Source organism: Mercenaria mercenaria, chromosome 13 (assembly GCF_021730395.1).
Source record: "Mercenaria mercenaria strain notata chromosome 13, MADL_Memer_1, whole genome shotgun sequence".
NCBI classification, from domain to species: domain Eukaryota; kingdom Metazoa; phylum Mollusca; class Bivalvia; order Venerida; family Veneridae; genus Mercenaria; species Mercenaria mercenaria.
Window position 1 is genome coordinate 35,019,833 of NC_069373.1, and position 22,610 is coordinate 35,042,442.

At 34.1% G+C, this 22,610-nt stretch overlaps 1 protein-coding gene across 3 annotated transcripts in view; it reads left to right on the forward strand.

The window, feature by feature from the left end:
• Positions 1-134: 134 nt before the first annotated feature.
• LOC123528884 (universal stress protein Slr1101-like) overlaps positions 135-22,610 on the forward strand; it is a 30,403-nt gene continuing 7,927 nt past the window's right edge. Inside the window, exons 1-4 of one of the 3 annotated variants that reach the window (XM_045308948.2) lie at positions 135-293; positions 4,448-4,528; positions 7,822-7,833; positions 19,311-19,417. In XM_045308948.2, the coding sequence (XP_045164883.2) occupies positions 215-293; positions 4,448-4,528; positions 7,822-7,833; positions 19,311-19,417 (279 nt within the window). In that variant the 5' untranslated portion in view covers positions 135-214. Of the gene's footprint in view, positions 294-4,447; positions 4,529-7,821; positions 7,834-8,999; positions 9,012-19,310; positions 19,418-22,610 lie in introns of all 3 variants that reach the window. The other 2 variants (XM_045308947.2, XM_045308949.2) reach the window with 2 other exon arrangements.

The following is a 22,610-nucleotide window of genomic DNA, read 5'->3' on the forward strand; positions in this document are numbered from 1 at the left end:
ACCACGTAAGTTTAAGTAAAAGTAAAAATGTTAATAAGGCCTTTTTAATACTTTAGTTTATATATAAAAAAAATATGAATTATTTTAACAAAATATTTTTAAACAATTTATTTTTTGTAAATGCGAAACTATTAAAGGAATCCACAGTAAAGAGACGAGAGAGTTCATTCTTGCGAAATATTTTTTTGTAGTTTGCGTAGGGATCTCGTTGAAAATGGCTCAAGGACATGAAGGACAACGGGTTGTTTTGATTGCGCTCGATGGTAGTGAAACAGCTGATAATGCTTTTAATTGTAAGCTCTTGATTTATTCTGTATAAATTGAAATTCAAATTTTATTAGACTATAGTTCAAATATTGTTGGCACATTTTGACCTCTACTGTCTACGGACTTCCTTTTTCCAGATATTCTGTGTTGTTTACATCTTTAATTTGGTAGAAATTTATACATCAAATAACACTTAATCAATATAAAACTGCAACTTTAATCAAAATGGTTTATGAGATTAGTTTGTTTGTCACTGAGTTTTCCACAAAAAAAGGCGAAATCAACACCCGTTTTTATAAGTTTTTCTTTCCAAAACCATACTAGATTTTTAAATGTTTTTTTCTTTTTTTTTTGGTTTTGGAAATTGACAGACAAACATGGATTATATTATTAATGATAGCTCAAAAGGATTTTTAAAAAAAAATTCATACTTTAAATTTTATGATTTGATTTTGCCATTTGATTTTGCCTGTCACTTTAGATTTCTGTGCAAATAGAATCGGGCGAAATCAACATCCGTATGTACGACAGGCATGAAAAATCACTGTTTAAAGTGAAATAAGTAAGTTTACAACATCATTTATGCATGTTCTAACATATACTTGATGCCTGTTCCATACTTCCGTAATCCTAGCCTATCCTCATAGGATTGTCTAGGAATATGGAACTTCCGTAATCTTAGAATTGGAGGCTAGGATTACGGTATCGTAATCCTAGCCACTTCCTAAATAATGACATGGAACAGTTTGTTTTATAATCAATTAACCAACATGAGTTGAAGTAAATGTAAACATGTGAAATATTCGCAACGGTCACCAAATATGCGGATAAACATAAATACTACATAAATGGTATGTCACTTTGTCTGATCTATTTTGTGCTTGATTCTTCATTATTTATTTGGTGATCTTCGGTTATTAAGGTTCGAATGAAAATGTTAACAATCTATGAACAATTTAGAATTAAGTTTTAGTTGAATATTGGTTAAATCAGAGAAGTATAAATATTTTATTTTTATAGCTCTTTGGTTAAATCTTACTTGATTGTTCATTTGCAACAAAATTTAGTATGTAAATAACACACAACATCTGGAAAAAGGAGGTCCATACCCCAAGACAACCCCTAACAGGATTGTCCAGAGGTACGGATCTGTACCTCTAGAACATATAGAATCAGATTCTAGAGGTACAGATCCGTACCCAAGACACTTCCAAAGTTTTTGGTTTATTGCCGTGTAGACTTGGTAGACATAACGAAAACCAACATAACTCGTGTAGAGCACATACATAGGTTTAAATCACCAGAAAATTTGTAGTTTTGGAAATTATTTGATAGTTTTTACATTAACCTGGTATTCACTCCCCTTTTGAAACATGCAAGTTTTATTTGAATTTATCTCTTATTTGCAACAAAATCAACATTTAAAGCCAAATTGGCAGCGATGACAATTTCATATTGGAAATTTCCGCCACTATAATAAAATTGGTCTTTCAAGTGTTTAAGGCAAGTAGAGATATTGCTCTCATATTTCCTAGGATCGCATCAAATCAGTTGGACTATTGGAACCCCTTAAAACATTTGTTGGTTGATTCATAAGGTGTCATTTCTCCTGTCAAATAGCCTTTCAGACACTAAAAAAATTTCAGGGGTGTGGAATTGCTTAGAAGTCCAATGCAGGACTTTTTACTGGCGGACAATTACATTTTTTCATTCTATTTGTCTGCATACAGGCAGACATTTTCAGGACAGGTGTAAAATGAGAAAGTGAAGAATGATTTTGTAATGCTGCTTTTCAAGTTTGTGGAGGTGATATATTAAATGATGTACGAAACCAATGTTTTATCCGCAGTGGACCTATCAGTAACTGCAGATTTGGAAAAAAACATCTACTTATTTCTAAAGGGATAGCACCACTTTATGCAAATTGAGGGTCTTGGTTTCGGTCTTGTGGTAATCTGCTACCATAAATTAACTGACACTATTTTTATATTCTGATCGTCGCGTCCATTAAGTTATGGCATAATCCCATTTACCTAACCAAGTCGAACCGCAACATCTGCACTCTCATGAGAAACTGATGACATCATGCAAAGTACGTAGCACATGGTTATTTTTGAATTTGAGGATCAGATTTTTGATGAAGTTCATAAAATCATAACTTAGAAAGTTTGAATCCAGAAATGTTTCCATAGATAACGATTCTTTACCGCTAAATTTGTCTTCAAAATAAAGAGTACACATGTACCTGGATCAAGCAACAACTGCAGTTATGGGCAAAATATTTCAGACAGCGTACCCATTTAAAACTTAATGTATATCTCGTTTTCAAACGGTGTTGCATAGGTCATTTTATGCCAGATCAAAAGAAAAATGGATTAAAAACATGCTGAATTAAAATGTAAGCCTGTGGCATTTGATTTAATGAAATTAGAGCGTGACTGAATTCTGGCAAGATTTGGGGTTAGGTTTCAATACAGGGTTTATTTCAGCTCAGAGATCCAAAACAGCGTATAACATCTCTGAAGCTGAGTGTGTGTGTTCGGGTTTAACATCTTTTTCAACAATTTTTCAGCCATATAAACGACGGTGTCTACTTGTAACAGTGAGCACAATGCCCAACTTTATAGTGCTGCCTCACTGGAATATCACGCCGTAGACACGTGACATGATACCCCACCCAGTCAGTCACATTATACTGAAACTGAAGCTGAATTGTTTTAGGTAGTAATCTGGTAACCTAGAGGCCCGATTGGCTCGAATGTCTCACTGATAGGTGAATCACACCAGTTTATTTTCACACTGGTATAATATGTCTAAATTGATTTTGTTTGTGCATTCATCAAGTCTTGGGGCTTTTTACAGTGAATCTCCCAGTAGCCAAAATGAATGTGTCAAGAATTTCATTGAAAATGTCTCTTTGTTTTCTGTATGGGCCTTCTGTTGATTGTTAAATTTGTAGAAACTGGTTCTCTGGTACAGGCTAAATTTTAACTTTTCTCTTGATGACCAGCACTGTGCTGATAACCATTTAAAGGTCCATTACTAAGGGAAAGTGAGTTGGCAATTTTTTTCATAGCCAGTGCATAGACTTTTGCAAGACACTAAATAATGAAGATTGACAGGTCAAAATTTACAGAAGGTCTTTGGAACTCAAAGAAATATATGTGTATTATGTTGAAATTTCAATGAATCGACAGAATGACCCCCCAGGTCTTTTTAACTTTCTTCATACTTCATAGAAAAATAATTGTACATATACTGCGATTTATTTCGAATTTCTACATGTATACCAACTTTCATTTTCCAATAAAATGAAATAGTTTCTGTGCTTTTTAAAAGAAATTAAAATGTTCACTTTCCTTAGTATTGGACCTTTAAAATACTGTTTAAAAATGTAATAAATATTTAAATGTACTCTGAGAACATGACACTTTCTCAAACTGTCAACACATTTTCAGCAAGCTTTATGAGTGCAAACAACATTTCATAATTACTGGCACATTAAAGGAGAAGTTAATTTGTGTGTTTGTTTAACAATGTACAATAGCCTCTGACAGAAAATGTTTTTACTGATTTTACACAAACTGCAAAATTTTGCACTTCACATGGTTTTATTAATTCTAACGGCCAGGCCCATTATCCATCGCTGTTGGATATGTACGACAATTGACAGACTTTGTGAACACATGGCCGCTTAAATGATTAATTACATCTTAAAAACAAAAAAAGAAAACACACAATTAAAAGCAACTTTATCGTACGGCACCGTACCTGCTTTTAGACCCAGCCGAAAACGCTTTTCAATAGGAGGTGAAAATAACAAATACAGCAGACAGCATACAAAAATTGTCCGATTTTTGTCGATATTTACATGCTATCAAACTAAGAAAAAATGTACGAAGCTCTACTTTGGTGTATAATATGCACCCCTTTCTGAAAATGAAAAAATCGTTAGAAAACTGCGTAATATATTCAAGTTTTTACGGTATTGCCTTGCATCTAGTACTTTCAGATGAGCGTTAACATCTGCAGTCAGTGCTCTTGGTTTATCTTTTTAAGTTCATTAAAAGGGAACCATTGAATTATGGAAAAATAAAGTTGCTTATTAATTAGGATCTGATCATCATTATGTGTGAAAAAAAATTGTTTTGTCATTTCTTTTTTTTTTTTATAATTTTAGGGTACTTGAAAGAAATGAGGCAGCCAAATGACTATGTTTATGGTATTATTGTCCCTGAGTTCTCTTTCAGTGGTGTATCAGGTATGTTTTTAAAGTTTAATCTAGTCGTAGAATATGTACATGATGCTAGTCAGTAAACTCCTATAGACAGAACAAAATTTTCAGTTTATTCTGCACACATACCATACTGCTATAATAAGCACACAAAATGCTTGAATTAAGCCTTCATATTTCATGCAAAAACTAGAACTCTTTTCATTGTAAATTCAGTGGTGGAAGCTTTTAGTTAATGATCAGTAGTGTTAAAGAATGCAGTTGGGCTGATTTAACACAAAAAGGCTTTTTTCCGCCCCAGATTGTGAACATTTTCATAATTTGGGGAAATATGGATACCACAATATACTGATTAAGAAAATACAAATTTAAAATAAATTGTGGCCAAAAAAAGGTCAAAAAGAAACTGTAAGTAGCTTTTTATGTTGAGAGAAGTTTTACTCCTAAATTGAAGGAGTGTCTTTTTATTTGGCTTTTATACAGAATAATGCCAGCACCTTGTTTAGGGAGATATGCATGCATTTCATTATGCTAGAGAATTTCTAGCTACAGGTTTGCGTATTAGGGCAGATATGGTAGATTTTTTTCATACAGATAATGTATTACTGAATTCAACCGCACTAGAGTATTATAAATTAATAGTATTCAGTGTGTTAATTATGAAATTCTCAAACCATAATTTATGTACTGTGAAGATTTCTGTTACTTTTGGCCTACATGATAAAAGTTGTTACCATGCCGATACTAGTGCTAGACATGTGGAATTGTATATATTCAAGTGTAAAGTTAGAGAAATTCTCGAAAATCCCATTATTATATTTATTTCTGGAAATTCCCAAGAATGAAAGAAGACATTCACAAATGGTCTGAGAATATTAGGATTAGCACCATTTCAGTTACATAATAGTTACTGCAAAATGTTTGTTTTTTTGTCTCAGTATTTTTATATTTTCTTTAAACATGTACTTTTGGTTTGTGATCAGCAATTTAACTTTTTAAAGTATGCATATTGTATAATATAGATACGTTTTCTTATTTTTGTTGGTTGTTCAAGTTTTGTGTATAATTTTCTTTTGCCGCAACTTTGCCATCAAAATTTAATGTAATCAGAGTTAAAATGAGATGTAGAATAAACCCAGCTGGTGTTGGTTTTGAGTTACTGTGAAATCTAAATTTTGTGGACTTCTTGGTTGAGTGAAGTCACAAATAAACAACAAACAAGTAAGTAAATGATTTTTTTATGTCCACAAATATATATCCTCATGAAATAGCTGTTTTGATCAAAACCATTTTAGAATTTATACCCGCGAAATTTGATGATTCTAAAATATACAGATATAAAAATGACTCGGATCTTTTGTTTGAGGATAAGACTAGTAAAATGTTTCAGATTCACCCCATCAAGATTTTAGTTTATAATGTTAGTTTGAATGTAAACTAATTGTTTAGATATATGAAGATATTAATTATAATATTAATCAAATCGTTTTATAATAACAAGTGGTTGGGTTTGTTCTACATTTGATTGACACAAAATTGTATTCTAAGTTAAAGAACTTTTAGAGATTCTTTTTTTTTTTCCAGCAAACACTTCTAGCATGGTCAGATTTTCTTTTAAAAAGCAAATTGTTTTGTAGAGGCATCATTTCTGTGTTTTTTTTGAGATTCTTAACCAAGAAATTTTTTTAGACTGGTCAAGGTGTTCACGACAGAAATGTATCCATAGAGGCGTAAGCTTCAGAAAAGCAGCAGTAGGAAAGTCAAGAGAAGTTTTGCAGTAATTGATCTGAAACCAAATGTTCTACGACATACAAGCAAAATAAGTTACAATCTCTTCTTTCAAGGGGTACATCAAATATTAATGAAAGGTGCATTTATTTACATATCGTTAACCTGCTGACCTCAGACTAGAGGAATTTATATACCATGTTTGAATGATACATGTAGGCGACTGTAGTTTTTATATCTGTCCAACTTGATCAGTAACAAATACTGGTTTCCTCACAGTTTTGAACAAAAACAACAACTAAATATTGCTAGATCTATTTGCAACAGTCAAACTGCAATATGTGCATGCAGAAATTCATAGAATGTAGCTAATTTACAAGTACATTGTAAGGGCGTTAACTCTATTTAAAAATTAGCAGTATTGTTTCATAATGATCTGTCTCTTAGTGAGGTTAATTGTTATTGTGGATGCTTCCATTGAATCATGAAAGGGACCTTGATTTATAAGCCTATTCATTAAGCATGAGAAGTGATCTATAATTGCAGCACATATGGGATATAGTTTATCTAAACATACATGTATTTGTAGATTGGGAAACATTTTGTGAAGGTAAACACAAACATGTGTGTTTCTTGCAGTTCAGACCTCAGCGTAAACTTTACCTTGAATATAGTTACATCCTATTAAAGGTATTTGCCTTCAGTTAATCATTTGGGTGCAGCTTTTTAACCAGGTTTTCAAATAATCTGGTTATTAGAATGGGGGTGTATGTTGTTCTCTGAGCAGATGGCATCAAACAGATCATTGCCGTGCGAAATTCATGCCATAATTTTTAGGGAAAGCTTTGTCATATAGTTACTGAATGTAATCATGTTGTCCAATAATTTTCGAAGTACACTTTAAAGATCACCTGATCATGCTGTTAACAGCCTTTGTGGTTAGTTTGAAATGACTTTATCCCATGGGCCAATTGATGGACATTCACCAAACTTGGTCAGAAGCATCATTGCATAGATCTTTTTCAGTTTTGGCCGAATGGTTCAGCTTGACTGCACTTAGTAGAGGCTGTAAGAGCACAAAAAAACAACAACAAAAAACAACTTTGAACAGTTTATTATGACTCACTAAACTTGGTCAGAAGCATGCTTGGATAGATCTTGTCCTAGCAAAAATTTCCGGAAGAGATATAGGACCATCATTGATCTCTTATGTAACATTTCCACATTTTTCTACAAGTTTCCTTGCTGATACCATGATTTTGTACACTTTTGACCAGTCTTAGGGAATATGTTGGCTAAGAATTGATTGAAAACAGTTTTACAGGCTTTTTAAACATTTTGCATTATTTAATCAAGGTGCTATATTTCTCACTTTCTCTTTTGGCTATATATTAATTTATTAAGAAATACTGTTGCCTTGTAACAAAATTTTAGAAGCCATGTTTTCTCCTCATAGAATGTAACCAGGAAAGATGTTTGGATTTACATGCTTATTAAATAGCCTAGCTGTCTTATAGTAAATGTGTATAATTTGTTTATTATTTTTATCTAGGTGAATTTATTTAATATTGTTACTTCTATTTTTATTGAAGTAATTAGCATGGGTGAGTGATGAAAAACACGAGGATCACCTGACGTAAACAAACAAAACAGAATTATTCAAGATGCTGTTTTTTGCACTATCGTTTTTATCCTGCAGTTTAGCTGTTTGTTGCTTTATGTGCTGACAATATTACTGTTGTCAGCAGACTTTACAATCATTTATATAACTCTGGCACATCCATTTTTTAGCTCCCCTAAACTCACTGACTCACCATCCGGCATATACATTTTCCTTCTAAGGAGGCCATCTCCTAAACCACTCAGCTTACGTCAACCAAATTTGGCATGAATGTTCCTTGGGAGGTCCTCTTTTAAAGATGTTTAAAGAAGTCCATTCCATGCAGAACTGTGGTTACCATGGCAATAGAAAACAAAACACTGAAAAAAAACTTGTTCATATTGTTCCCATTTATTAAGAAAAATTAAGAATGAAGAATGGTAAATTTAGAAGACAGTAATATTGTCACAGCATCAGAAATATATTTTGGTTTTGGGTTCTTTTCATGCTATCTATATATTGTATGTGTGATTAAAGGTATTAACTCATTAACTACTGTAATATGTTGTATAGGAAGGACATTATATATTTAGCTTGATTGCAAATAATGATAGATTTTTTGTAAAAATTAAAACCAAATTAAAGAGATGAGCTTTCGCATCTGAATGGCAGGACTTGGAATACAGCATGCAGAATACTTAATGCTAAAGAGGTGCCAGTTACATGTAATTTCCTGAATTTTTAAGTGCTCATTGTGGCACCTTAATTTAGTTACCCAGGACATGTTTTTTTTTTCTAGCAGATTATTTATGCACTATCAGTCTACATTGAAAAGAGCCCATTAACCCAGTATATTTAATCTAGTGTTGTAATCGTGTATGGTCATTTGTGTTTCTTTAAAAGCAGACATTTTTGTTTAAAGCTATTAGAGGGGAAATTTTCAAAAACATGAATGCAGAAACTGCTTTTATGGGTACCTTCTAAATTGTTTGCCCTTCTGGCAAGCTTGAAACAGAACCTTGGATTAAACATGCCATGTTAATATTGCTAAATTTTGCAAAGCTCATGAAAAAATTCTGCTTTTGTAGTAGATGTATACAATGCCTGTATTTCTGAATGGTGAAATTATTTATTCAGATTTTTTGTTGTTTTTTTTTGTTTGATTTGTAGCTATAAAGTTAGGTAAGTTTAGGAATGTTGAAAGTTTGTCATTGTCTACCAGGTAAGTGCTGGACTCGTTTTGAGAGAAAAACGAAAGGTACAAATGTACCAATTTAGTCCTCACCTCTGTATAACAATGTGTATATTACTCAGTTTGTTAGTGAATAAACATTTCTGTTTGATTTTGAATTCTGGCTTTTCAACCAAGTTTGATTATAACTATTTTGCTCAGTTGATCCATGATACTTTTGGCAGTTAAAATGTCATCTACAGGGGTGCAGTTGTGTAAAGGCATATATTATGTTTGTAGGTTTGAACAAGGTTTAGCAAAGAATTAATGAATACATAGAATAGCATGTTAAACATTTCACAGAGAAAAGTCTCATTAAGTCTCATGACAGTGGGCCAGAAGTTATCACAGTGACGCTTAAGGCTGCCTTTTTTAAAATTGGGTAATTTGATCTGATAAAAACTTGGATATTATTGGATTAGCACATGTGAAGCAAACTTTAAAAATACTTCTAAAGTCTAACAAGTATGTCTTTACATCAGTTTATTTTGTATCATGTTTTTATTTTGATTTCATTGTGAAATAAAGGAGGGGCCTCCGTGGCCGAGTGGTTAAGGTAGCTGACTTCAAATCACTTGCCCCTCATCGATGTGGTTTCGAGCCTCACTCGGGGCGTTGAATTCTTCATGTGAGGAAGCCATCCAGCTGGCTTACGGAAGGTCGGTGGTTCTACCCAGGTGCCCGCCCGCGATGAAATAATGCACGGAGGGGCACCTGGGGTCTTCCTCCCCCATTAAAGCTGGAAAGTCGCCATATGACCTATCATGTGTCGGTGCGACGTTAAATCCAACCAAAAAAAAACAAAACAAAAAAAACAAAAAAAAAAGAAATAAAGGAATATAAATTTAAACCTGCGATCAAAAACAGTGATTCCAATTGTATTAAAAAATTTTTTTATAGAATTTTCGGACAGAATAATATTATCATTATAAATACTGATCAAGTGTTCATAATCTGTAAAACCTACAATATGTATTCTTTAACTTGTTTAAACTATGTACCCACCCTTCTTCATATTAAGCTGTTCCCCTTTGTGGTTTAATAAGCACCTTATTACTCCATATAAGGAGTTGTCTGTGTCATTTGTCACATGCTAAATTGCAAGATGTGCTAAATTCAGTTCTCTGTATTTATTAATTCTTTGGGTTTATGTAGAAAACTATCTTCACTGTCATTGGCTTCTGTCTTGCTTTCTTTGTTTAAGCTAATAAAAAAAAGGAGTTTGTGAATAATGAAGTATGGAAGAGCACATATCGAATGCTTTCCCTCTTTTTGATGCAGTCAGTCCTAGACCACCAATCCAAAGAAATGCGGTTAATGTATATTCTGATCGGTCATTTATGTAAATAAAGACAAGTAGTGATTCTTTCAATTTTTTTTTTTTTGAGTTTTCAGTGTTTGCTTATACATTTTGACAGTATTTGTTACATTTGATGTTAATTGAGAACAAAGTTCATTAAATACTTTTCTCCCAGAATGCCAATAATGTATACTGGCATTTGTATGATTCATGATAAAGCATGACTATCCATGTTTCTTGCCTTATATTTTAATGGAACTAAGATAGTTCTTGAGCAAAAATATGATAAGATATACATGTTTCAATATATTTCATAATGAAAGTCTACGGGAAAACAGTTGGTTGCCTGTAACCTATAAGTGTATCCTGTTTGTGACTCTTGTTTTGGGAAATTTCCTGGCTATTGTTGGCTTAATTGAATATAATAATTGTGTGGTATCAAACTCACGGCCCATTTCAGCATATATAAAGTACATAACTTGGTTGGATTGCCTTTTGCTTGTTACTTGCCATTCTGCCTTGTTGTTTCACTCAGATGCTGAACTAACATTTTCCTTTCCAGATTAATTACATTCAGACAATTCTACACTTTAATATGCTATAACAGTGCACAGACAGGTTGGCATTGCTCACTAAGTACCAGCTCACAGCAGGGAAACTACTTTACTTATGTTTACACACATTACTCAGAATTTTATATGATGTCATGTACTTTATCCCAGTAAGCACATCCAGTTGGGCTTCAGATTAGTCTTTGGATGCTTTCTTGTCATTGGTCAATCTTAAAACTATGCTAAGGAACAGCCAATCAGCCCCCCTCGTATAAAAAAAGGTGCTGAAAATCAACATTTTACAAACAAAATTTGGCGATTGAGTGTAATGTGTAATTGAAGTTATGATGTGGAATGGCAGGTAACTGCAGTAAATTGTTTTTCTTCTTTTAACAGTTAACTTGATTGCTCTTTCAGACTGTTAACTTTAATCATGTAAAACCCCAAACTTCTGGACAATACGCTCTTAAACTTGGACTATCTCAACAGCTTATGCTTTTACTGTAATCAATAACCGGACAGAATGTTATATAAAGATTTTAACAAGTTTTTTTTATACACATTGAAATAATTTTTGTACCAAAATATCTTTAAAAATACCGTATTTTGGTGTGTATAGGTCGCGGTAATGTACAGTCCGCATCTAATTTTTGCTCTGGAAATGGTCGGAAAATTTAACTTCTAGCGTATTAGTCGCAGTTAAATTTCGCATTTTTTCCCCAGCAATATTTAATATTTACCGGCAAGTTATGGCGGCGGCCATATTGATGCCGCGGACTGAATTATTATCAGAACCTGATTGGTGGAAATCGGATTGTGTTATTTTCGTTCCCAACCGTTTCGTACCAACAGTAGTATCGGTAACAGACTACATCAAAGAAAAACGGCTTTTTGACACTAATTGGCAGCAGACGTCTGTTATCATGCAAGTTTAAGTGTGAATTGTTTGCACAGCAATTATAACACCTTTCCGTGTCATGTAATTAACCGCGTTCTTTTGATTCTGAGTAAAAAGATTAACAAAATATCTCTTTTTGGATTTTTTTCTTTTATTTAAAAATCAAAAGTAAAAAATAATCATTCAAGCTTTTTAATACACTAAGAATTAGTATAAACAATGTTTGGAATGGAGGACGGATCTGTCCGGATTTTATCCAACCCGGAGTACATGTCAATGGCGTCCAGTAAAACGAAAGTAGAAACAAACGTAATTCAGACTGCAAAAACATCTTTGAATTATTTTATTGAAAGTAACCGCTATTGGTTGAAAAGCCGCCGATATTGATATTTTTTATCCATTTTGTTCGTTCGTAACAGATGCACGTAATTTTGCGAGAGCTACGGTCAGAAAATTGGCCCGAAAAAAAAACTGCTGGCAATGTTCTGTCGTATAGGTCGCAGGAACTTTTTCAGGCAGCAAAATGGGTAGAAAAAGTGCGACCTATACACACTAAAATACGGTAAGAAGAATTTAATGAAAAAGGTGAAGAAAAAACCTGTTGAGCAAAGTTCTTGTCTATATTGTAACTGTATCTACTTTAAATTTATCACAACAATTAAAAATTTTGTTAATAATCCTTTCTTCTTTTCGGAATTGCTATTAATAAAAAATGTCTCTTTTTTTATTGCTTTGCATAAGATTATAAGGTATTAACTTTAAAATTGAGAACATTACCTGGAGTGGATAAAATTGTGTGAAAAAAGAATTAATGAAGTGCACAAAATTTGAAATGCATAAATTTCACTCAATTAGCAATCAGTTGAATTAAAAAAAAATTAACTGCCCCTCTTATCTGTAGAAATTAATTTGTATACACCCATATATGAGACAGGTGGGTTTCTATAGCACCATGGTTAGACAGCACACAAAATGATTTCACTTAATAACTCTAAACCACTTTTCTATAATGTACCCCACTTTGCTTCATATTTTTATGCCCCTGAAGGTGGGCATATTAAAAATGCACTGTCCGTCCATCCGGTAAATTTTTGTCCGGGCTCTTCCATCCATAAAGGGATTTTGAAATGACTTCACCATAATGAGACGAAATGTCATGCGCAAGACCCAGACTCCTAGCTTCAAGGTCATGGTCACACTTAGAGGTCAAAGGTCAACATGGTCTGTTTCGTGTCTGGTCCATAACTCTGCCATCCATGAAGGGATTTTGAAAGAACTTGGCATAAATGTTCACCAGAATGAGACGACTTGTAATGCGCAAGACCCAGACCCCTAGCTCCAAGGTCAAGGTCACACTTACAAGTCAAAGGTTAACAGGGTATGTTTCGTGTCTGGTCCATAACTCTGCCATTCATCAAGGGATTTTGAAATTACTTGGCATAAATGTTCACCATAATGAGATAACGTGTCATGAGCAAGATGCGGACCCTGGCTCCAAGGTCAAGGTCACACTTAGAGGACAAAGGTTAACATGGTCTGTTTCTTGTCCGGTCCATAACTCTGCCATTGATGAAGGGATTTTGAAATTACTTCGCATAAATGTTCCCAATAATGAGATGAGGTGTCATATGCAAGACCCAGACCCCTAGCTCCAAGGTCAAGGTCACACTTAGAAGTCAAAGGTGTTTCTTGTCTGGTCCATAACTCTGCCATTGATCAAGGGATTTGAAAATGATTTGACACAAATGTTAACCATATTGAGAAGATGTGTCACACTTATGACCGAGGCCTCTTAGGTCAAGGTCACAAAATGATATGTGATTTTTTGCGAATACAACTGTGGCATTCTTGGGCCTACTTCGGGGCATTTGTCACCAATGGTGACAATTCTTGTTTTGTGATTGTCTTCATTGGAAGACCATAAATATTATAATTGTGACTGAATATCTTGAACTTCATGTTGACCTGAAGTTTAAAATAAAATATATATTTTAACAGTATCAGTTTCTGGAGAATGAACTTCTGTTTTATGTAGAAAATTTAACCTTTTTCTTCTTAGCAGAATACTAAAGGTGAAAGTCCCATTGACCTCCAGTCCAAAAACAGTTTCTGATCATTAACTTACTTTTACAATGCTTCCGCATCAATATATCTACATACCCATGTGTTTTCAGTTTCTAATGAACACACAAGGCTATGATGTCACGTAAAGGTGAAACACTCCAGAAGTCTCAAAGTTTGATTAGCTACACGTAATGATGTATGAGAAATATGCATCTTATGACTGTATGTTAACCCATAGAAATCATGCATTGTGATGTGACATAAGAACGTTTGCTTTTCCAACAGAAGCCAGTAGTTGGCAATTTTTTCACTTTGGGATCTTATTTTCAAAACAGTGAATATTTTTCAGGACTTGTCCTGATTTCAGGCTTTTGACTGCCAGAATTTCCCTCTATAACTCAATTGAGAAGGAGATTTCAGGCTTTAGAATGTAGGCTTTTAGGCTTTTGATTTTTGACTGAACCCTTGCCCTGATCAAGCATGGCTTTGTAATGTCAGAGAGTCTGAATATAATATTCGCATGGTTTTATAAATGTCAAAGTGAAAAGTCTGAATATAACATGTAAAGCATAGTTTCGTAATGTCAAAGGGAAAAGTCTGAATATAATTTTGGTAATGTCAAATGGAAAAGTCTGAACATGACATATAAAGCATGGTTTTGTAATGTCAAAGGAAAGTCTGAATATAACATATAAAGCATGGTTTTGTAATGTGAAAGAGAAGAGTCTGAATAAAACATTGAAAGCATGATTTCATTATGTCAGAAGGGAAAAGTCTGAATTTAACATACAAAGCATGGTTTTGAAATGTCAAAGGGAAATGTCTGAATACAACATATAAAGCATGGTTTCGTAATGTGAAAGGGAAGAGTCTGAATAAAACATTGAAAGCATGGTTTCATAATGACTTTTAAGGTTTGAAGTACATTGTTTGTAGCTCACCTTAGCACTTTGTACTCCGGGTTCAATCTCAGGGTGAGCTATTATGATCACTCAGATCCAGGGTCAAGGTCACACTTAGAGGTCAAAAATCAATTAGCTTAAATTTGTGTCCATGCCATATCTTATAAAACATTAGAATGAATTTCATGCAATTCACATCAGTTGTTAACCTCATTCAGACTCCCAGGTATTAGGTCAAAAGTCAAGGTCACACTATTATTATAATAAATCTTGTGATTAACCCTTCTATCTGTTAATGAATTTTAGGTTGGTGAGTCAAATATCAGGGACACATTTATCATGACCCAATTTCTTTTCTGAATTTCTGACATGAATAGGATTATTTAAATGTTTTCAAAATTTCAAATGAATTTTGTGCTTTTGGTTAATTGGCGATGGTGATGAAAACTGGTGAATTGGCAATGGTAGTAATTTTGTTAATTGGCAATGGTGATGAAAGACTTTAAATATGTGTGTAGCATACACTGTCATGTTTATTAAATAACTTTTTATGTTGCAATTTTCTATCACGGACACTGAAAAATCTGTCTGCACAATGTGTTTTGAAATCCTTGCTCATATTTGCTTGCAGATTAGCTTAAGCACTGTTTAACTCACTTTAAATGTTTCTGATGTTTTGTGTGTGCCTTCTTTAGGATGTATAGGTAAAAGTCAAAAGTACTAGATTTTGTGAACAGTAACTGTTGCTTTTCATTGTCAACATACAAGCTTTATTATGCTAATCACATGTCCTCAGTAAGGGAAAATTATGCATGTAAATATCGTTTGATGGATTGTCTGTAAGTATAAAAAAGGTTCCTTTGTCATTCATTATCTTCAAAACCATACCTTACAAGCATTGATTCACTGATCATTAGATACCCAAACAGAACAGCAGCTGCACAACTTCATTTGCTGTATAACAATCCCTTAATGTTTTATGACACAGAGTCAAATACTTCCTGAGGTACATGTGACACAAACTTGCATACCCTCTATGCATTTTTTTTACCTAATCAAGGGCCAAAACTGGGGTCTGACTAACAGAAATCCCACAGAAAATCCCAGGTGCACAACTTCACATGCTGAATAATATTCCTATTATGTTCAGGGTCTTTTTTTGGGTCGATTTGGTGTGTGTTTTATCCCCAATTTTAAGTCTTAAGTCTTAAATTGGAAGTTGGATGACACTAAAAGTATGCCAAAAATTGATGTTTTGTTCATCAGACAGACCTTAAAACTACAGATTTGTAATCCACCTTGCTCCCCCCCCCCCCCCCCCCCCCCCCCCCCCCCAAAATAGGATGTACAAAAATGAATATTTCATTTTGCCTGTATTATAACTAGTCAGTATTTACAATATTTATTACCAAATGTATGATTTTATTACCCAGCAAGGCAGTTTTACAAAGATTATTGTTGAAGTTTCTATAAACAGATTGTAGTGTTACCAGATATAGAAAAAGAAATAAAACTGTCATCTTCAGATTGAAAATCAGCAACTTTGTTTTGAATTATATACTGGTTAATATGATAACATCAATTTTTAATGATTAAGAGTTAAAATTTACTCTTCATTTGTACTTTTTATTTTCGTCAATGTTGAAAACTTGGTCCAGTTTGTTAAAAAAATATGATAGATATGTTTAAATCAGAATACAAAATATTTGCCCACTGATATAGCAGTTGAACTGTCCATCCGTTTGTCCATCTCTACAAACCAGATTTTACCATTTCGCCTACAACTCACAATCGTCAAACTTAAAATCTTAAACAACATTTTTGGTCACGCAGCCCACAATAATGACCCAATTTAGTTCATACTCACATTTAACAATCCTTTGGGCACGACCTACAAACTGACCTATATATGGATGAACTTAAACATTGTATTACCTTCACCTTCATCCTTGACCTTAAAGAGCAACATTCTGTGGTGCTGCAGCTGCATAAATGACCCAATTTAGTTTATACTCACATTCAATAAACCTTGTGGCAAGGCCTGCAAACTGACCTAATACAGATGACCTTTACCTTAATATGACTATCACCTTCAAACTTAAAACATAAGTAATGCATATATCTCAAAAAGTATTTGGTGTGGAGTCATCAAACCTCACAGGATTGTTAAATAGCATGTGAAGTTTGTGCACCTGGTGTTTTAACTGGGACTTCACAGTCACCCAGAGTTATAGCCCTTGACTTAGTAAAAAATATTCATACAGTGAAAGGAGTGGGAGCACGAGTGTCCTATGGACGCACATCTAGATTTTCATTTATATCTACAAAGGAACATAAAAAGTTACGAAACAAAAAGATTTATGAGTGTTATAGATGATGCATATTAAAACATGACACATTAAAACAGAGAAGTGCGGAAGCTGTCAAGACAGAGTACTGTATTTTATGCAGGAGCGGCTTGATGTTGCCTAGGGGCTTGTAATTAACATAACAATGCTCTTTCCAGCAGTTTACTAGGTGACATTGTCTTTCCCTCCTCTGTACATTATTCTTAATGTCACCTTTCAATGTTGCTATTTAACTTGCATTATGTAAAGCTAAGGCCAAAAATATAAAACTGTGTTTCATATCCTTATAGATGTTTATAAATTTGTTACATATACGCAAGTGTTGTTAGCTACCAAATCGCTGCACTTAACAACAATATATTGCTGTTAAGTGCAGTGATTTGGTAGCTAACAACACTTGCCTTGTTGTTTATTTTTTTTTTCACTTGATGTATGGGATTTGGAAGTGAAGCATTTCACCCAAGATTCAAATCTTGAAGTTAAGTTGCAAGCAAATGGAGGTCTTGTATTGCAACATAAAGACATAGCATATACTGAATGTAGAAGATTTTTGAAGACTAAATATGAAAATAACTCTTTTCAGTTTCATCAGTAAACACCACACATTAAATATAGGAGAGAAACACATTTTCTTGGCCTATTTGTGCATACATGTTTATCATTTAGCATGGCTTTATGACATGGTTTTTTTTTTTCGTTTGAATGCTTTTTGTTTAGAACACTTAGGAGCAGTTGAGTGTTATTTTGATATATGTTTGGCAAATGGCACTAGATTTAGAAATTAGGTTAACTGATTTGTTAGACTTTGGTTTCCTATCTGTTTTTATCACCTTTGTAGTTTACAACCTTGATTTGAATTTATTGTAGCCTTTCTTATACATACTGTACTTGTTTTAAAAAGGTCAAATATCATGTATCCAGTAATTTTATAATTATACATTAATTAAATACTAGTAATTAAATGTAAAATAATATAATATTTAACATTCTTTTTAATATTCATATGGAAAGTGTATTTTTGTTTGTTTGGTTTTTTTGTAGGATATTAAGTGAATAAAGTGTTGTTTTCTTTTTTCCTGAAACATTGCAAACATTTTGTTAGGATGAAAACTAGTAACAATATTTTAGACATATTCGCAAATAAGGTTGATCATACAGTGTAACATATTTCAGAAAGGTATCTGTTTTTTAAAGAAACATGATCATTCTTGTGGAAATGTCAAACCTGTTTAGCTCACCTCAGAGCACACAGTGCTCAGGGTAAGCTATTGTGGTCACCCTGTGTCCGGTGTGCACTGTCAAGTGTCAACAATATAACTGTTGCACTCTAGAGGTCACAATTTTTGCCAAATTTTAATGAAACTTGGTCAGAATGTTACCCTTAATAAAATCTCAAACAAGTTTGTGAACAGGTCATCTTGGGTCAAAAACTAGGTCAGTTAAGAGACCTTGTTAACACTAGTGGCCACATTTTCTTTCTCATCTTTATAAACCTTTGTCAGAATGTATGTCTCTTTGATATCTAGGTCAAGTTTGAAACTGGGTTTCCTGGGTTATTATACTAGATCTCTAAGTTGGATCATACAAAAACGTTGTTAACATTCTAGAGGCAACATGATGATTGTTTATTTGATCTTCATAAAACTTTGTCAGAATGTTTGTCTCTATCAATTCTATGTTATGTTCAAAACTGGTTTACCTGACTTCAGAAACTAGGCCACTAGGTGAAATCATCGGAAAAAAACCTTGTTTACACTTTAGAGACCACATTTTCCATTTGATCTTCATAACAAATTGTTGTAATGATTGTCTTCATGAAATCTAGGTAATTCTTAAACTGGGTTACCTGAGATCTTAAAAAAGATTACTAGGTAAAGTCATAGAAAAACCATGCCACATTTTCTACTTGATTTTCATAAAACTTTGTCAGAATGTTTTCTCTTGGTCGGAATGTTTGTCTATTTTAAATGTAGTACACAAATTCTAACTCAGGGTCACTTAGGAAAAAAAACTAAGTCTTAAGGTCAAATCATAACACTTTAACACATTAGAGGCAACTTTTTCAACTTGGGGTAAGAACTAGGCCAGGTGAGCGATAAAGGGCTTTCATGGACCTCTTGTTTAAAATGTTGTTTATTATAAAATACACATAAACAGATGTAATAATAGAATTGTATATATTTTCAGTTGGACCCTTGGCTGATGTCAATGCATTAAGTGCCGAATTTCAGAACCAGTATCAGGTTGTGGAACAATTGTGTGCTAATTATACAGCTAAGCTGAGAAGTGCTGGGGTGAGATATATCATAAATGTTATAATTGATTATGTACAACATATTATCCTTCAAAAAAACAATATTTAAAACAAAGGTTTTGTATGCTTTACTTTTAGTTCAACTATATGAAGTATATGGACAGCTATCTTACTTGCCCTGGTGTTGGCGTCCTTTTGCATCCACGTCTTTGTTAAAGTTTTGATGCACTTATTCTTTTATACACCCTTTTTTGAAAAAACAGACATATTATGTGATGGTGTGTGCGTGCATCTGTCTGTCTGTCCGTTCATAATTTGTGTCTGGAGCATAATTTTATAAACATTAAAGGTATTGACTGGATTACCTGAGATTTTCAACTAGGTAACTAGGTCAAATCACAAAAAAAAAAACTTTTTAACACTCTAGAGGCCACATTTTCTACTTCATCCTCATAGAACTTTGTCAGAATGTTTGTCTCTTTGAAATCTGTGTCGGGTCCAAAACAGGATTGTGTCGGTCAAGAACTAGATCACAATATCAAATCATAGAAACACATTGATAATACTCAAAAGGTCACATTTTCTTGCGGATGTTCATGAGACTTTGTCGGAAAGTTTGGCTCTTTAAAATCTAGGGGAATTTTTGGCTCTTTTAAAATCTAAGATAAATTTGTGGTTTATTGTGAAAAACAAGAGGGTCAAGATGGCCCTAGGTCACACACCTGAGTAACACACCATAACAGTGTAAACATGTTTTACCTAGATATTTCATTAAAACAAATATTCCGAACCAATTTTCATTATGATTGGACCAAATATGTGGCTTCTTGAGTGTTAACAAGCATTTTCTTTGATTTGACCTAGTTACCTAGTTTTTTACCAAACATGATCCAGATTCGAACTTCTCAGAAGTTTTATGAAAACAAACATTCTGACAAAGTTTCAGGAATATTGGAGCAAAAAAGAGGCCTCTTGAGTGTATCCAAGCTTTTTGATTTGACCTAGTGACCTAGTTTTTGATCCCACGTGACCCAGACTTGAAATCGTCCAAGACTTCATGATAACAAACATTCTGACCAAGTTTTATGAAGATAGAATAAAAATATGACCCCTTGAGTGTAAACAAGCTTATTCTTTGATTTGACTTAGTGACCTAGTTTTTGACCCTAAATAACCTGGATAAAAATTCATCATAGATTTCATGGAAACATTCTGACGAAGTTTCATGCACATTAAATGAAAAATGCAACCCCTATTGCACAAGGTTTTTCTTTGATTTTAAAAGGTGACCTAGTTTTGACCCCAAATGATCCAGTTTCAAACATGGGCTAAAGGTCATCAGTTTGACGAAGTTTCATGAAGATAGGGTCATAAATGTGGCCTCTGGAGTGTTATCAAGTTTTTCCTTTGATTTGACCAGATGACCCCACATGACCCAGATTCGAACTTTACTTTTGGGTCATCAAGACAAACATTCTGACCGATACTCATGAGTTTCAAACTGTGGACTTAGTGTTAACAAGATTTTCTTTTGTTCTGGCCTAGTGACTTAGTTTTTGACCCAACATGACCCAGTTTCAAACTTGACCTAGAGATCATCAAAACAAACATTCTGATCAAGATTCATATAGATTGAGTCAAAACTTTGGCCTCTAGAGTGTTCACAAACTTTTCCTTTCATTTTACCAGGTGGCCTAGTTTTTGACCCAACATGACCCGGATTTGAACTTATCCTAGAAATGATCAAGACAAACATTCTGACCTTGTGTCATAAATATTGAGTAACAACTGTGGTCTCGAGAGTGTTCACAAGCTTTTCCTTTGATTTTTGATCGGGTGACCTAGCTTTTTACCCTACATGACCCAGATTAGAACTTGACCTAGCAATCGAGGTAAACATTTTGACCCATTCTCATGAAATTCAAACTTAAATTGTGGTCTCTAGATTGTTAACAAGATTATCGTTTGATCTGGCCTAGTGACCTAGGTTTTGACCCCATATGACCCAGTTTCAAACTTGACCTAATGATCATCAAGACAAACATTCTGACCAAGTTTCATTAAGATCGAGTCACAACTATAGCCTTTAGAGTGTTCACAAGCTTTTCCTTTGATTTGACTGGGTGACCTAGTTTTTGACCCCACATGACCCAGTTTCAAACTTGACCTAGAGATCATCAAGAAAAACATCCTGACCAAATTTCATAAAGATTGAGTTACAATTGTGGCCTCTAGAATGTTCACAATCTTTTCGAAAATTGGCCAGAACGTTTATCTTGGTGATTTCTAGGTGAGTCATGTGGGGTCAAAAACTAGGTCAGTAGGCCAGATAAAAGGAAAGTTTGTGAACACTCAAGAGGCCACAGTTGTGACCAAATCTTTATTTAACTTGGTCAGAATGTTTGTCTTGATGATCTCTAGGCAAAGTTTGATTCTGGGTCATGTGGGGTCAAAAACTAGGTCAGTAGGCCAGATCAAAGGAAAAGTTTTTGAACACTCTAGATGTCACAGTTGTGACCCAATGTTTATGAAACTTTGTCAGAATGATTGCCTTTATGATCTCTAGGTCAGTCTTGAAACTGGGTCATGTGGGGTCAAAACCTAGGTCAGTAGGCCAGATTAAAGGAAACACTCTAGAGGCCACAGTTGTGACTCAGTCTTTATGAAACTTGGTTGGAATGCTTGTCTTGCTGATCTCTAGGTCGAACTTGAATCTGGGTCATGTGGGGTCAAAATCTAGATCACATGGTCAAATCAAAGGAAAAGTTTGTGAACACTCTAAAGGCAACAGTTGTGACCCAATCTTTATAAAACTTAATCAGAATGTTTGTCTTGATGATCTCAAGGTGAGCTTTGAAACTGGGTCATGTAGAGTCAAAAACTAGAACACCTGGTCAAATCAAAGGAAAAGCTTGTGAACACTCTAGAGGTTGCAGTTGTGACCCAATCTATATGAAACTGTCAGAATGTTTGTCTTGATGATCTCTAGGTCAAATTCGAAACTGGGTCATGTGGGGTCAAAAACTAGGTCAGTAGGCAAGATCAACTCTGGTGAGCGATATAGGGCCGTCATGGCCCTCTTGTTGCATTATCTCTGTGGTATGTCATTTAGTTCAGTGGAGGATGTCAGTTATTATGTCTCCCCCCCCCCCTCTGGGGGAGACATTGTTTTTGCCCTGTCCATCCGTCCGTACGTCACACTTCATTTCTGAGCAATAACTGGAGAACCATTT